At 37.2% G+C, this 16539-nt stretch overlaps 3 protein-coding genes across 5 annotated transcripts in view; 2 read left to right on the forward strand and 1 right to left on the reverse strand.

Moving 5' to 3' along the window:
• The window catches only part of LOC109726430 (kelch repeat-containing protein At3g27220-like), a 10941-nt gene extending 3156 nt beyond the window's left edge, over positions 1-7785 (forward strand). The window contains exons 2-9 of one of the 3 annotated variants that reach the window (XR_002220516.1): positions 181-360; positions 1710-1939; positions 2369-2539; positions 3593-3698; positions 4149-4355; positions 4789-5507; positions 5590-5885; positions 5971-7785. Coding sequence is in view for 1 of the 3 variants with exons in the window: in XM_020256006.1 (XP_020111595.1) it covers positions 181-360; positions 1710-1939; positions 2369-2539; positions 3593-3698; positions 4149-4355; positions 4789-4953 (1059 nt within the window). In the remaining 2 variants the exon portion in view is untranslated. Of the gene's footprint in view, positions 1-180; positions 361-1709; positions 1940-2368; positions 2540-3592; positions 3699-4148; positions 4356-4788; positions 5887-5970 lie in introns of those variants that run through there. The other 2 variants (XR_002220515.1, XM_020256006.1) reach the window with 2 other exon arrangements.
• On the reverse strand, positions 6026-7390 carry LOC109726336 (probable inactive receptor kinase At1g27190). The gene has a single exon (XM_020255873.1). The coding sequence runs from the start codon at positions 7388-7390 to the stop codon at positions 6026-6028; it is 1365 nt and encodes a 454-aa protein (XP_020111462.1).
• On the forward strand, positions 13857-15544 carry LOC109726597 (4-coumarate--CoA ligase-like 5). The gene has a single exon (XM_020256299.1). The coding sequence runs from the start codon at positions 14312-14314 to the stop codon at positions 15452-15454; it is 1143 nt and encodes a 380-aa protein (XP_020111888.1). The 5' UTR covers positions 13857-14311; the 3' UTR covers positions 15455-15544.

Below are 16539 nucleotides of genomic sequence, written 5' to 3' on the forward strand. Positions count from 1 at the left end.
GGGGTGGGATGTAAGGAAATTACCAACTTGATCCTTAGCATTGGTGTTATATTTGGTCTCCTTTAGGAGGAGAAGGGTGGATTATTAGTGTGGAAATTTTAGAAGATTAGTTTGTTCTTTTCAGTTCCTATTTCCAAGTACTAAATAGTAATTCGAATTTTTGTCTTTTTCATCTTGCAGGTTAAGAAGGATAATAAAATGTTACAGACAAAAGACATTAATGCAACTTTTGCGGATTTACCGGCACCTCAGTTAGAATGGGAAGAGATGGCAGAAGCTCCTGTGCCTCGTCTAGATGGAGCTGCTATACAGATTAAGAATCTGCTGTATGTTTTTGCTGGATATGGTACCATTGACCATGTAAGAATAATAGTAATATATTGATATATAACATATTTTTTTATGTTGGGACTAAAGAGTATTTTCTTCGGTCCTTCCATATCTCTTTGCTTACTCCGTAACCTTGTAGAGCCCATTTACTTTAAAGATTTAATTCTTCAAATATTGATTGTTTGTTGCAAAATTGCAGTATAGTACCTTATGAGTTTATACCGAGAATATGACAGTATATTTGTGGTTTAACTTGAAATTATGTGTTTGGAAGTGTAACATGCTAAGTAAAGCTATCTAGTTGACTTGCAAATTAATCATAAATAATGCAAGTGATATTTGCATCATTTGATTATCTGCTGATGATTTTCCAACTACATTGCATCTTAAGCCCCTTAAAACGAACAAGTATTTGAGAGTAGAGTTATATGCATGCTTTATTATGGCTTGCAGTTGCATCCCATGAAAACATTTTGTGATTCAGATAGGACTAAATTATATCAAGATCTTCTTTGAAATAATACAGCCTGATCAAAATACATCTTGAATGGCTACCTCACTTTTGACTCTGGCTTTATCTTGTGTAAAAAATCGGAAAATCCACTGATTTGGTTCTTTTACTTGCTAATCTTACTGAATCTTCTCCTAAGGCCACTGCATCCTCACTTGAAATCTTTCAACTAAACCAAGTTACTTTTTCTTAGGCCTAGGATGCCTGAGTCCTCTTTATCTGTAAATATTCTTGTTTCTTTCTGTGAAAATATGTGATTAATGTTCCTCTTAATACATGTTTTTCTCTAGACATCCTTATGTCACTGTATGTCTACATTTTGCGACTTGTTCACACAACCATCTTTACATCCTTTCCTTACATGTTCATTGCATTGCACCTATATTTAGATCTCTAACAAGTGATTTGCTTGTCACCCACTACTAAACCCCATCGTTTTCTTTTGACTACTCGCTTGGAAAATTTTTGAGCTGTTTTTAGTTCTCATTTTGTTAATTTAGCTGAATATTTGGTAAATAGCATGTATGTACTCATCTTGTAGCATAGTGATAAGGAGAATCTCCTCCTTGTAAGGGCCAATGGGTCGAGTTTTTCCATTCCCAACTAATGGTGCTGCACCATTTGTGACCTTTGTCACCTAGCATCAAAGAAAAAAGGACTATCTTAATGGTGCCATATTGCGCTATCATTTGCGAAAAGTTGAAAATGATACAAGCAGATAAGAACTAAACTAATGTTTCTTATGGTCCTTGTCTTCTTGATTCTTGAAATTATATTATAACGAATATTATTTTCTGTTTAGTGGATGATTAATTGGATTTCTGTGCTAAATCATTTTATGAACGAATTTGTTTTCTTTCTGTTTTAGGTGCATTCCCATGTGGATATCTATAACTTTACAGATAATACATGGGGAGGAAGATTTGATATGCCAAAAGAAATGGCACATTCACATCTAGGAATGGTGACAGATGGCAGATATATTTATGTAGTCACTGGACAGTATGGGCCCCAATGTAGAGGTCCTACAGCTCGCAATTTTGTACTGGACACAGAGACGAAAGAATGGCATGATTTGCCTCCATTGCCAGTGCCTAGGTGTGTAATATTGGCTTGAATAGTCAAATTAATTTTATGGATGTTTTGAGTCTGTCTTACTTCAGTCACAACTATGAGGTGTATTAAGGGTGGAGTTAGGATAAGACTGTTCCTAACGGACCTAAACTGGTTTTAAGATTTATCCTTAGTTCTTTTGAGGGTTTGTTCGATTTTCCACTCTTTTCGTTTTATTCCTCGTATATATCATTTTGCTATTATCCAAGAAACTTTTTAGTGTTGCAAAGTTCTTTTCTCCCCTTGGTGTGTGAATCTATTGTTGTGTCGCCATTTCTACATCAATTTAGTTTTAAGTACTTGGTGATATTCAACCTAGACTGGCTGAGCTCATTTGGTCTATTATTTCATGCTCACAGAATTTATGGAAATTTTGATCGAAGTCTTAAGAAATACTGATGGATGTCTTCCTAGGTACGCACCAGCTACACAACTTTGGAGAGGCAGACTCCATGTAATGGGTGGCAGCAAGGAGGATCGCCATGAACCTGCATTGGATCATTGGAGCCTCGCTGTAAAAGATGGGAAAGCTTTGGACAATGAATGGAGAAATGAGATACCCATACCACGTGGTGGTCCTCACAGGTTTGTGTGCAGTTGCCTCGTAGAATTTATTTGTTAGGTTCATGTTTTATCTGTGAAATTATTTAATCTGAAACCTACAGCAATCACCATGCTAATTAGAGGTAAAATTTAGAATTAGGGAATTTTATTTATTTATTTATTTATTTATTTTGTTTTTCTGGTGATTTGTGCGGCAAGTTAGAGCTACTTATGAACATGGAGTAGTTGCCATATCATTGTAATAAAGGATTCCAATCTGACACCCAATTAGTCCCACAGCACAATCCAATGTGGGACTAATTGAGGTGTCACTGTAATGATGTAAGAAAGGTATTTTGTCCCGAGCTTTGGCTAGAGCTTTGCTGTAGATGCAAAAGAAACAGGAAGGTTGAGCAAAATAAGGTAGCTTGTTGCAAATGAGAAAATATTTATTTAAAGCTTCCGGTTTTGATGATTTTTATAGAGTATGTTAAGTTTGTCGGCTCGTAGGACGAGATCTATAGTGTGATCTGATATTGCAATAACTTTAAAGCCTGATCTAAATCAACGCTTTATCACGAACTTAATTTCGAAATATTGTGAAACTTGGATCAAATATTGGCTGTTGAATTCTCATCACGCTGAATCAGTATCTCAATACTTCAATATTTGATGAAATTATAGTCACACTTACATGTGTTGACATGCTTCTATATATTCAGGTGAGCTATAGATATATGTACTCCTATGCAAACCTGCATATTGTTCTATTGCTATCTGAATACTTTAACACTTTGGCTTTTAAAGATCTTGTTTTAACCTTTATTACCGATTGTTCCTGCTGCTTAATAAGGTACTGCAATTAAGCCTTGTACATTTGCCTATTTTGCTTGATGAAATAGCTCACTTCGTGATATCTTCTAAAGGCTGCATATGCCTTGTTTTGCCCAGTGCGGTTTTTGAAACTGATTCTCTACTCAACACAAAGCTATATGAAAATTTTTCATCAATTTCCATCATGTTATTACTTTAAAAATAATATTCAGAACTGAAATGACAAATTAATTCTTAGCCAAATATGTCTTTTGTCACCAGGGCTTGTGTGGTTGCTAATGATCGGCTTCTTGCTATTGGCGGTCAAGAGGGTGATTTTATGGCAAAACCTGGATCACCGATTTTCAAATGTGTTCGCAGAAGTGAGGTTTGTAGCTGGAAATCTAAATAGAATTTTAAAGAAGAATTTACAAAATGTGTAATCTAGATGATATAACTGGGGAATGATGCCTTTGTTAAAGTGGAATGAAGTTCTACTCATTTACATTAAAATGAGATATTAGTGTTTAATTTGGACCTCCTCCTTGATGGAAAAGAAAGGGAACATCCAGCTGAGCTACAAATCTTCATTAATTAATACTTCTGGTGCTTTTCCTCATGGACATTTTTGGAACCTACCTCACATGCGCTAGACCAACTTGGCTTTATACCAAGGAATTTCTTTAGATATAAAGAATATGATATTAATTTTGATTATAAAAAACTATACCTTTTGTCTCTTTTATTATCTTGCATTGTATCATGATTGGCCTACTTGCTTCTTTCTTTATTATGTTTTTGCCACCTACTTATGCTGGCAAATTTTGTTCTTATTCAGGTGGTGTATAGCAATGTTTACATGCTTGATGATGGTTTAAAGTGGAAGGAACTGCCACCCATGCCTAAACCAGATTCACACATAGAATTTGCATGGGTAAATGTAAACAATTCCCTTATTATCGCTGGAGGAACTACGGAGAAACATCCTGTGACTAAAAAGATGGTCTTGGTTGGTGAAATATTTCGGTTCAACTTGGATACACTGGTATTAAAAACTCCTCAATCCTTTTACTGTACAAAAAGAGAAGTAACGTTTTCTTATTTGTTCATATTTCTACTATCTGCTGTCGATTTCATCGAGACTCATAATCTCCATTTCTTTTAGAATTCTGTTGATTTGTGAACAATTGTTAGGCTCTATAAAGAGCACCAATTACCAATTGAATGAAATTTCAAATTTTCATGTCTATAAAATTAAAGAAAAGAAAATATAAAGCGCTAATATTAGAGATTGGTGATTTCTTTAGTCATCATAAAGTTTTTTCTTGTTATTAATTATATACTTTCCAGATGATCCAATACTGTAAAAAAAACTGAACTCTGCAAATGAACAAATAATATGATTTTACAAAATTGTCGTGATTGGTTCTACTTTTGTCTCTTATATAATGTTTATTCAAATAATGTAATTTTCACAGGAATGGTCGGTTATTGGGAAGTTACCTTTCCGCATCAAGACCACCTTGGTAGGTTTCTGGAATGGCTGGTTGTATTTCACATCTGGCCAGCGAGACAAGGGACCAAACGATCCCTCTCCTAAAAAGGTTGTCGGGTGCATGTGGAGAACTAAGCTACGGTTATAGCTCTTACATTTTATCTGGAACTATGTCAGTTTATATCTTCGCTATTTCCGTCTAGAATGTCTCACATATTGTTTCATTTTTTTTTCAGTTCAATTCCTCATTCAAATTTACAAACTAATCCAGTGATTTATCCTGTACAATTTAGTGGGCACTTCATTTTTTTTTTCAGTCCTATTTGTAGCAAGTCAAACAACACCCTTGGAGGTCTCCCAGTTTATTAGACAATTCATGTCAATTTTATCTTATAGTTTATGTTGGTCTTCAGAAATGTATCATTCATGCATTATTTCCTTTTACATGGCAGTTGCAGTGTGGGATTTGTTGCATCAAACTTAAAGTGGAAAACCTTCATTTCCATGTAGTAATACTTTGCTTAGGTTTACAGGAAAAGGTAATGCTTTGTATTAGTCATATGTGCCTTATTTTTCGGAACACCTCGACATTTCTTGGATCCCGTGCTGATTTGTAGAAGCGTCGTCGATGATGGTCGGCATTAAGGATGATTCTACTAGCTCGAACTAGAGCTAGCGGTTGTTAGAGATTTGGTGCTTGATGTGAGGATCGTAAGACTTTTCGTTTTCATCTCTTTTCTTTATTTGGATTTCAGGGCTTGATTTTTTTACTTTTACGTTGTAGGTTGGGAACTGTTATCGACATGTTTTTCATCTCTTTTCTTGTTCTGAGTCGGGGGACCGACAATAACGAATTTCCCCATTGTTTTATTTTGATTCGATCGGGAACCGTTGTCGATTTCTTCATTTTAGTTTGTGCAGAGTGGTCTTCATTTCTATGTTGTGGAGTATATTTTTCAAATTTTTTTTCCCAAACTTGTATTTAAGCTTTTTATTAATGGATATTATCTATGGGTTTCCTTGTTAAGGAAAAGAAAAAAAGGGAAACAAAGAGAGGGAGTTTGAGAACTGAAAAAAAAGGTGAGTACAGAGTTTCCAACATTTTAACTTTTTAGCTTTTATTTAAGAGTAATGTTAATGACAGAGCTATTTTTGTTATTGTCAGGAAAGATACAAAGCATGTAACTTCGACTCGCTCAAAACAAGCCCTAGCTGGCAATTTAATCTCTCGCACTGCAGCCGTCTGCCCCATGAACCAGTGGGATCTCCTCAAACTGCTCCAAGAAGCCGTAACCGTCGCCAACGTTCCTCAGCGACCGGTACGCTCCATACATTGAGAACCTCTCCTGCGGACTATTTACAACACATCCCATGGCTATTTTCAAGGACTCCACAATTTCGACGTCATGGCCCTTCCCGCGCAGCGACTCATCAACAGCATCTCTGATCCTACCTTCGCCCGCAAGCTTGCGAACCCAATCCACCAAATTTCCTGCAAAACGTATCCCCACCGCATCCGTGCCGATCTCACCGGGCTTCCTCCCTGTGGCTAGCTCCAGTAGCACCACTCCTAATGCATAAACATCGCCCTTTGTGGTCGGGACCGGATTCGCAGCATACTCCGGAGCCGCGTAGCCCAATTCCCCGACGTTCGATTCGAGGAGCCCCGAGAGGCCGAAATCGGTGATCTTGGCCTCATAGTCTTCGTCGAGGAGGATCGTGCTCGAGCTCATGTAATGGTGGAGGAGGGGAGCGTGGAACCAATGGTGGAGCCACGTGAGACCGCGGGCGGCACCGATTGCTATCTTGAGCCTAGCAGGCCAATCCAGAGAGCGAGAGGAAGAGTGTAGTCGGGAGGAGAGGGCGCCGTTCGGCATGTACTTGTAGACGAGGAGGCGCTCGTCGTTGATTGTGTAGAAGTCCAAGAGCGGTGCAAGGTTGGGGTGGCGGAGTCGACCAATGCGACTGATCGTCGCGGAGTAGAGGGCCTCGCCGAAGAGCCTGCACGACCGCAGCCGCTTGACGGTGAGCGCAGTTCCGTCGCTGAGGAAGGCCTTGTATGACGTCCCCAGCTGCGCACTCCCAACCGCGATAATACGATCGGGGTGGAAATCTGCAGTTGCATGTAGTAGATCGGAGGGAGTTAGCTGCACGGTCAGCCTCCGGGAGATCGTCATGGGTGAGATCTGGCCCAGAGACACCTGCAGCGACTCTGTCCGGCCCAACAAGTTTCTGCGCTCCCCGGTGGTGGCGATAGGACTATGAGTTACTTTCGAGGGACGGGAAATGCACCGGTTCCAGATTGTGAGCGAAAAGAGCAAAGAAGTTGCAAAACCAAAGACGCCGGCCAAGATGTTCACAAGGATAGCTTCGCCTTCCGTAGCATGGCCGTGGCGGTGAGAGGAGACGTCGTAGCCGCGGCGTCGGTTGGGATTCCCCGCAAACGAGTTGAACGAATTGCCCGGCGGTGCGTGGATTGGGCCACGAAGCATGTCGTAGTCGTCCTTCGCTGCGCTTCCGTCGACACCGGTGTAGATCGAAGCCGTCGAAACTGCGAGGAGAATGAGAAGATGGAGGGCTCCCATGATCTGTCTGCAGCTCTGATCTTCAAATTAATGATCTCAAAAAATGGCATGAGATTACAAATACACAAAAGTGCAGGGAGGATAGGGGAGACTTGGTTGACAGTGATAAAGACAAATGTGGAAATATATGAGGTAAAAAGACTAGGATCTCAAACTGACAGCGTTAGACTTGGACTCAGCGGTCAAGCATTTAAGCTGATAGAGAAAGAGGAAAATTTGCAAATAGCTTGATGTCGACTGGCGCGGCAGTGCCAGAACAACATTCAGAAAGAAAGATATGACTCAAAAACGAATAGAGTTGGTGCCAAAATAGTTCATGCTATACCAACTATGTGACACATTTAGAATTTAAAATAGTTTTATATATAATAAATAATAAAAATATTTGTTTAATCCGATTATAGTATTTTAGGCTATTGTTAGACTGAAGAGATTAAGGGCGTGTTTGGTTCACTTCTTTTTCGCCCTAGAATTGAATCGGAATGGGTGTATTTGTTTGTGGGTGTTTGGTACACGGGAGTCTCATTCTGATTCCGATTCCGATTTTCGAGTGGAATGAGAATTTTTCAATCATCTCTGTTTTCAATCCGGCCTAGGAGGCCGGATTGGAAGTTGAATCTGGACGAAATGGATATCTATTCGGATTAAATTTATTTTTTCAACTTTTTTAATTAAAATATGAGTTAAAATTTAAAAATTAAATATATAATTTTAAATTTTAATTTGAACTTAAATTAAATTTTAAAATTTAATCAAATATTTCGAATCTAACTTAATTTTAAGTTTGAATTTGAATAAATCATAATTTAGTTTCATATTTTAAATTATCCACTCAACTTTAAAGTTTAATTTTTTAAAAAAATTAGATTTAAAATTTTGACATTATTTCAAAATTTTGATGTAAATTTTAAATATTTAATTTTTAATTTGAATTTAAATTAATATATTATAAAGATGATGTTAGTGTATTAATTTGATTATATTTTTTATATCCATCTGAACCAAACACCGACAATAGGAATGATTTATTCCGATTTCGATTCAGGTGATGAACCAAACAGAATTAGGTAATGAGTTATTCCGATTCCAATTCCAGCTTATTTTGATTCCGATTCCGATTTCGACTCCGACTTCGAACCAAACACGCCCTAAGAGAGTTAAGCGTATTAGAGATAGAATAGTTCTAGAATGGATGACTTATTTGGGAAGCGAGGCGTCGCAATTAATAGCAGAGCCAATCACTAGTTGGAAATGTGAGATGAGTCTTAACTGAGATATAGTTATTCAGTGCATAGAACATGATTCTCTAGCTGATGATTGTTGTGGGTGGAGGCGTGGAGCGCAACTCCTCACAAGACCAGCTAAAACTAGCGAGACAAATTTCATATCACTTGATGTTTGTAAGTGTGCCGACGAAAACTTCAAGACTTAAAGGGAGGTAAAGTAATGTAACAATCCAGTGATTTGAAATATTCTATACATGAGATATAATTGGGCTAAACCTTTTAACACGACTATAATATTTTGGGCGGTGACTAGGCGTAAAAAGTCTATGGAAAGTTCAAGATATGAAGGCCTTATTTGGACATTCAACTAAAGTTATTCAGTGATATCCTATGTGGCATGAAAATTTTCAGTAATATTCTATTAAGTATAAAAATTTTCTATAATGAGTGGACGTTACGAGTGTGGTCAAATGTCTAGAATGGAACAGCATACCTTCAATTCATTTTTATTGTGAACAAAATAAATCACATTATTTGTAAAGTATATTATCCTGTTAAATCATATATGCCAACATCTTTTAAGAAGCTAAAATCAAACTCCTTGCTTTTCATTCACACACCAAAAAAAAAAAAAAAAATTTATGCTGAACTGCATCTAAATTAACAAAGTTTTCCGAAGATTTCACAAATAAATGTTCTCTACTCACTAGGCAAGTACCAGTAATCCAAATGAAAAAATACACCAAAGTAAATTATACAGCATTTACCAGAAGAAGTAAAGAACGAGTTTCCGTTGCCGAAGAAATGAAAAATAAGTAAAAGTCTATTATAATTTACGGAAAAGAGTTTCTACATTGCGCAAAAATGCCAAGGGGTTAATATTCAAAAACAGTACAAAGCGCGCCGCATTTGCCTTTGTTTTCGTCTTTCGCTCTTGTTTTTCCTAAAGTTCAACACAATTGAAGGCGCAGAATAATGGCAAACTGTTTAAAACATTGCCGAACTTAAATTCAAAATTTTGAATTTCTATTTTTGGAGACTAAAGTGAAAAATATGTAAAGTTTAGGGGCCGAAATTGACATATAAAAAAAAAGCCAAGCTTGATATTGTAAAAAAAAAAAATATTAGGGATCAAAATAAAATTGTGCAAAAGTTGAGATCAACGGTGCAATTAACCACTAACAAAAATATATGTGGGCCCATAAAGCCCCAGAAAATAGAGAGAGAGACTTTTTGTAGGGTTCTCCTTTCATGTATTTTTATAAATTGTTTGCAAACACAGCGGATGCGTTTACAAGGACAATAAATAAATAAATATTTATTTTTATACTTTTCTTTTCTCTTTACATATAGAATGCAAGATGATAACTATTTTAGCTCTTTGGTGAATACATTAAATTTTTTTGGATGAAATAAATAAATTATATGTGGTGGAGAATTTTTTCTTAAAATATGTAATTTATCAATAAAAATTTTATTAATTACCATTTGTATGAGAAATATAATAATATTTTATTAGCGGTATTTAGGCCCGGTCAGTATCCTAATAGTTTGAAAGTTGCCGAGTTACCATGTTGGAATCGTGTCGTGTTTCGTATATGTGTCCGTGAGGTATGAGTTATATTTGACTCTTAACAGCAAAAGCCAGTGATAGCGATGTTTTCGCTGCAGCAAATTTTTAAGAAAAGATGAATTTGCACAAGGTAACTAAAAAAAAAAAGAAAAAAAAGAGAAGTTAATCTGTCCCTAGATGTCCTAAGATCTCCTAGAACTTGAGCTGAAAAATTTAGAAAGTATCAAATGAGGCCTTAAAAAAAATTAGTTTGCATCAAAGTACAGTAACAAATTTGCATTATGAAATTATTATATTATTAATATTAAATAAATTCTTCACCATCTCACATGACTTAATATAATTGGCCTAGTGTAAATTTTATATTAATTTTAATTTTCAAAAACTTAAGAAATTAATAATATCAACTTTTTCTTAGTTTTATCAAATCATTTTTACCGACAATGTTAAATTATTTTATTATTATCTTAAAAGGGATAATATCTAATATACCTTCTAAAATTTCAAAAATATTTTATATATTCTTGGTTGATCAAAATGTCCTTATTGATTTTTTAAAAAAATTTCAAATATTTCTTTACTCCTAGGGTTTACTGATGGGAATTAGGGTTTAGAAGAGTATTTTGATAATTTTAGGACAAATTTAAAAATTTAAAAAAAGTATAAATAAGCAAAAGCTCCTATTTTAAATTTGGCTAGTAATTTTATACTATGTAGTCAATAACAAACTTTATAATCATTCAATTTTATTCTTTTTCTCGTCCTTTTAAAAAAAACTTAAAGCATTTGACAAGATGTGATAAGATAAAAATATTTTCTTTCTGGAATACATAAATCTTAGATTGATATAAAAATCTAACAAAATAGCTTACACAGATTTCCTAAGTACGTCTAAATAATAATTACATTAAAAGCCTATATTTTTTTTTCTTTAATTAAATATCTTACATGTGCATGTTGTTAAAATGTGTTTATGAATTTTTTAAATTTGAAGGGCATTTGCAAAAGTTTAGTTAGAACATTTAAACGACAACTATGGAAAGGGTAAAATTGGTATTTTGCTTGCCGTTTGTGTAGATTTTAATGAAATATTCTTTTAAACTATATGTTTGAAAGTTTTCTATATATAGAGGGTTATTTAGGATATCTTAATTTTAATCAGGGTACCTGTCAAAATATATGCTTTTGGAGGGGCATACTGGAAATTTTTCCCTTTATTTTAAATTAAAAATAAGAAAAAGTTGATTACATGATAGCATCCCGCCACCGCAGCGAATCTTTTTAAAGTATAATTACGACTCACGAGAATGGGCGTGATGTTATTGTTTATTATTAAGAATGATTCTCGTGTTCCATCATTTATTGTACGAATTAAAAATAATCGAGGTAGAATATATATATATATATATATAGAGAGAGAGAGAGAGAGAGAGAGAGAGAGCCAGGCTGGTATACTATCGGTAGTACGGACGTCTTCGTGCTACCAAGTTGTTTTCGATGATGTCGTTTCCAAATCGACGATTGACTCCATTAGACTTGATCTACACTATTGAAAGTATTTGAAAATTAAATTTCATAATTTTTCGATATCATTTATCTATCAAATGAGTAATTTAAAAATGAACGGCTGAAAATAAAAATTTCATAAAAAATAATGATAAAAGACTTGAATTTAAGATCAGAGGTATTGACCTTATTCTAAATAGTGAAAAAAATTATGAAATTTTTCTATAAAATTTCATCATTTTTTTGATTATTTTAGACTATGGTCAATACCTCTGATCTTAAATTCATGTCTTTTATCATTATTTTTTATGAAATTTTTAATTTTGAGCCGTTCATTTTTAAATTACTCATTTGATAGCTAAATGATGTCGAAAAATTCTGAAATTTAGTTTTCAAATACTTTCAATAGTGTAGATCAAGTGTAATGGAGTCGATCGTGGATTTGGAAGCGGCATCATCGAAAACAACTTGGTAGCACGGAGGCGTCCGTGCTACCGATAGTATACCAGCCTGGCTCTCTCTCTCTCTCTCTCTCTCTCTCTCTATATATTTCGGCTGGTATACTATCGGTATTACGGAGGCCTCCGTGCTATCGAGTTGTTTTCTATGATTCGGCTTTCAAGTCCATGATCGGCTCTGTTACACTTGATCTACATTCTTTAAAGTATTTGAAAACTATAATTTCACGCCCATTTTCGTGAGTCGTAATTATACTTTAAAAAGATTCGCTGCGGTGGCGGGATGCTATCATGTAATCAACTTTTTCTTATTTTTAATTTAAAATAAAGGGAAAAATTTCCAGTATGCCCCTCCAAAAGCATATATTTTGACAGGTACCCTGATTAAAATTAAGATATCCTAAATAACCCTCTATATATAGAAAACTTTCAAACATATAGTTTAAAAGAATATTTCATTAAAATCTACACAAACGGCAAGCAAAATACCAATTTTACCCTTTCCATAGTTGTCGTTTAAATGTTCTAACTAAACTTTTGCAAATGCCCTTCAAATTTAAAAAATTCATAAACACATTTTAACAACATGCACATGTAAGATATTTAATTAAAGAAAAAAAAATATAGGCTTTTAATGTAATTATTATTTAGACGTACTTAGGAAATCTGTGTAAGCTATTTTGTTAGATTTTTATATCAATCTAAGATTTATGTATTCCAGAAAGAAAATATTTTTATCTTATCACATCTTGTCAAATGCTTTAAGTTTTTTTTAAAAGGACGAGAAAAAGAATAAAATTGAATGATTATAAAGTTTGTTATTGACTNTATATATATTGCTAGGATTTTGTTTTCTATTTTATGAATTTATTAGCAGAGGTTATTGTATTTTTCAAATGGTTGGTATGGCATTATATTAGAGACGATAAGATTGCTTTTTATATATTGTTTTTTAGTTTAAGAAGTTCTTAGGAAGGAAAATTTGTCTTATCTGATTTTTTTTGTTTTAGCGGAAGTGAAAAAAAGGAAAATAATTTCTGGCTGTAAATAAGCACTTTCAATGCTAGATTCACCCTAATATAGTTAGGAACGAAACTTGAATTTTTAAAAATAATATAATTTGGTTTCCAGCCAGAATAGAGCTAAGTAAATTATGGAAAGGAAATATAAGCAAAAAATTATAATAAAAAATAAGAAAAGGACTTATTTTTATTTATCTTATTTTTATTTATAATTTATTATTCATCAAATTATATAAAAGATTATAATGTTATTTTGCGTTACTATTTTTATCAAACAAGCAGCAAAACTGAAAAAATTTCACCTCTACAGTTGCAAAAATAGACAATAGAAGAGAAATCATTTTCACATAAACTCTAGTTAAACCTAAAGTCCACCTTAACCTGGTTCTAAAGTCTAGATTATGTGAAACAAATTATTTTTAGCAACTTATCACAAGCTTAGTAATTTTGCTAGTCAAAGCCTATGTGGCGCCAGCATTCTTGCTCAAAGATGGACAAGTTTATCTCGATTTTGCTAGTTCGGACATTCGCATCTTCAAAGACTGTATGCAAAAAAAAGAAAAACAAAAGAGGAATAGAAATTCTGCAAAAACTAAGTACTCTATTACTTAAAAACAAAAATTACAGATACGCTCTCTCTACTCTCTCTCCACCTTGGCCTTAGACACCCCTTTATTTATAGACAATTATATATTAAACACATCCATTAACACTTAAAAAATTGCTCACATAATATAAGGTGAATCCAAAAATTGCCCATATATAGCCTTTGGGTTTTCTCCGTCTCTTTTCTTTTCTCTCTTTCTCTTTGCTACATTCACACACTTTATTTTTTTTAAAATTTTTTTTAGAAACTTAACTAACTAAATATATGAATAAAGTAATTTTCAGAGTTTGGAATCTCGTATGCCAACCAACTAATCTTCCTATTTGATATTTTGAATATCAATCAATCATCGAATCTTTTATTATTACGTGCATCGGTAATAATAATTTTATTTTAGAATGATGTGCAACTGGGGTCCTCCTAAGATACTGCTACAAATATTTGCTCACTAAGAAAGCTTCCCACTTATACACCCACATTTTGACTACTCCCACGCCACCATCCTCCTCCTCCTCTCCAATCTCCATCAATGGCCTCCACAACCACCGACACCACCACCTCCTCAACATCATCATCATCATCATCATCATCGACGCCATTATTATCCCCACCGACACCACCACCACCACCACCACCAAGCATCGACCCGAAGAGCGGCTTCTGCGCCGCGACGCAGACGTTCCGGAGCCTCCTCCCGGCGCCGGCCGCGCTCCCTCCCGCCAGCCTCCCGCTCTCCCTCCCGTCCTTCCTCCTCTCCCTCCTCCCCTCCCCGCCGCCGTCTTCCCACCCCGCCCTCATCGACGCCGCCTCCGGCCGAGCCCTCTCCTTCCCCGCCCTCCTCTCCCAGTCCCGCTCCCTCGCCGCCGCCCTCCGCCGCTCCATCTCCCATGGCGACGTCGCCTTCGTCCTCTCCCCCCCGCGCCTCGACGTTCCCGTTCTCTACTTGGCTCTCCTCTCCCTCGGCGTCGTCGTCTCCCCCGCGAACCCTGTTTCGACCTCTCCGGAGATCTCCCGCCTCGTCGGCCTCTCGAGACCCTCCGTCGCCTTCGTCACCTCCTCCACCGCCCACAAGCTACCGTCCAACCTCCCCACCATCCTCCTCGACTCCCCCCGATTCCGATCCTTCTTGCAAATCTCCGAATCTTATCCCACAGTGGAGGCCGTTGTGATCCGCCAATCGGACTCCGCGGCGATCCTCTACTCCTCGGGGACGACGGGGCGGGTGAAGGGCGTTTTGCTCACCCACCGCAACCTGATATCGGTGACGGCGCTGCTGATCGGCCCACCGTTATCGCCGCCGCCGCCTCCGGCAACATCAGCGGGGGCGACAACGACTACGCTGCTGACGGTGCCGCTCTTCCACGTCTACGGGTTCATGCTCTGCCTGAAGTCCGTGGCGGCGGGGGAGACGGCGGCGATACAGACGGAGAGGTTCGATGCTAAGCGGACGCTGGCGATAGTCGAGAGGTTCCGGATCACGCATCTCGCATTGGCGCCGCCGGCTGTGCTGGCGCTGGTGAGGATCCGAGAGGCCGAGGATGCGGCAGAGGATGTGAGCTCGCTGCAGGCGGCTTTCTGTGGCGGCGCGCCGATTGGCACGGATCTGATCCGGCGGTTCTCGTCCGTGTTTCCTAATGTCAGACTGATCCCGGTTAGCTCTCTGACCGATTAGTTTGATCTCCACCATTTTTTTTAGTTGAGCATTTTATAGTACAGCCACCTCATTACTAAACTAGGCCTTTAATAACAATAAAATCAAACTAAATTATAAGAAGAGGATTAGTTTCAGGAGCTTNTTTTTTTTTTTTTTTTTTTTTTGATTTTGCACCGGGGAGCAGTGATTTATTAATATATTTGATGGAGAGTTGAGCGCATGCGATTTTGTGTTCGTTAATTTTTAGCAGTCGAAATTGCCTCAACATCCGTACAGTATTTTTTTTTTTTTTTGAGAGAAATGAAATAAGCAACATGAGTGAGGCATCAAGGCCTCAAGGAAGACGGAGGCAAAATACAAAAAAACAGGATAGTGGAAGTTGTTTGCAAACTACGGCTGATTCTCCTACTCTAGCTATGAGGTCTATCAGTAGCTCTACGGGTCAGGAACACCCCACTGAGCTATCAGGTGTTTGATTTTATGAGTCCCCCGGATCGGATCGGCCTGGGCCTTCGCGAAGATGACTCCATTCCTAGTCTCCCAAGCCACCCACCAGCAAGCAATAATACCGGTTAAGTCGTTATTCGAACCCTCCCGATCCCTCCATATATCCCACAGGCGGTGTACGTCATCTCCCAATTCTCCTAGCTGGACATCCTCAAGCGACATAGCCATGAGGAATCTGACCATAGCGCATTGTGTAAACAGATGATCAAGCGTTTCTAATTCCGACCCGCAAAGTACGCAGCTTGTGTTCCCCGTCCACCCTTTTTTCAACAGGTTGTCGATAGTGGGTAACCTTTTTCTGAGCACGAGCCAACAGAAGACCTTCACTTTCAGGGGGATACAGAGTCTCCAAATGTCAAAAGTCCTGTAATCCCTTGTTTCCCCATTATTTAGCATAGTGTAAGTAGATCTTACTGAAAAACGTCCGTCCGAGGTCCACCGCCAGTACACGCTGTCCGTTCCTTGTTAAGTCCCGAAGGTGGACATCTTTTCCTTTAGGGCCTCGATGCTCTGCTGGACTCTGTGGTCTGAAGTGTTGACACCCCGTAGGATCTTGTTCCAGCACCATTCGTTTCCATTGGAGTAATGGCTGATTA

The sequence above is a fragment of the Ananas comosus genome, linkage group 21 (assembly GCF_001540865.1).
Source record: "Ananas comosus cultivar F153 linkage group 21, ASM154086v1, whole genome shotgun sequence".
Classification (NCBI taxonomy): Eukaryota; Viridiplantae; Streptophyta; class Magnoliopsida; order Poales; family Bromeliaceae; genus Ananas; species Ananas comosus.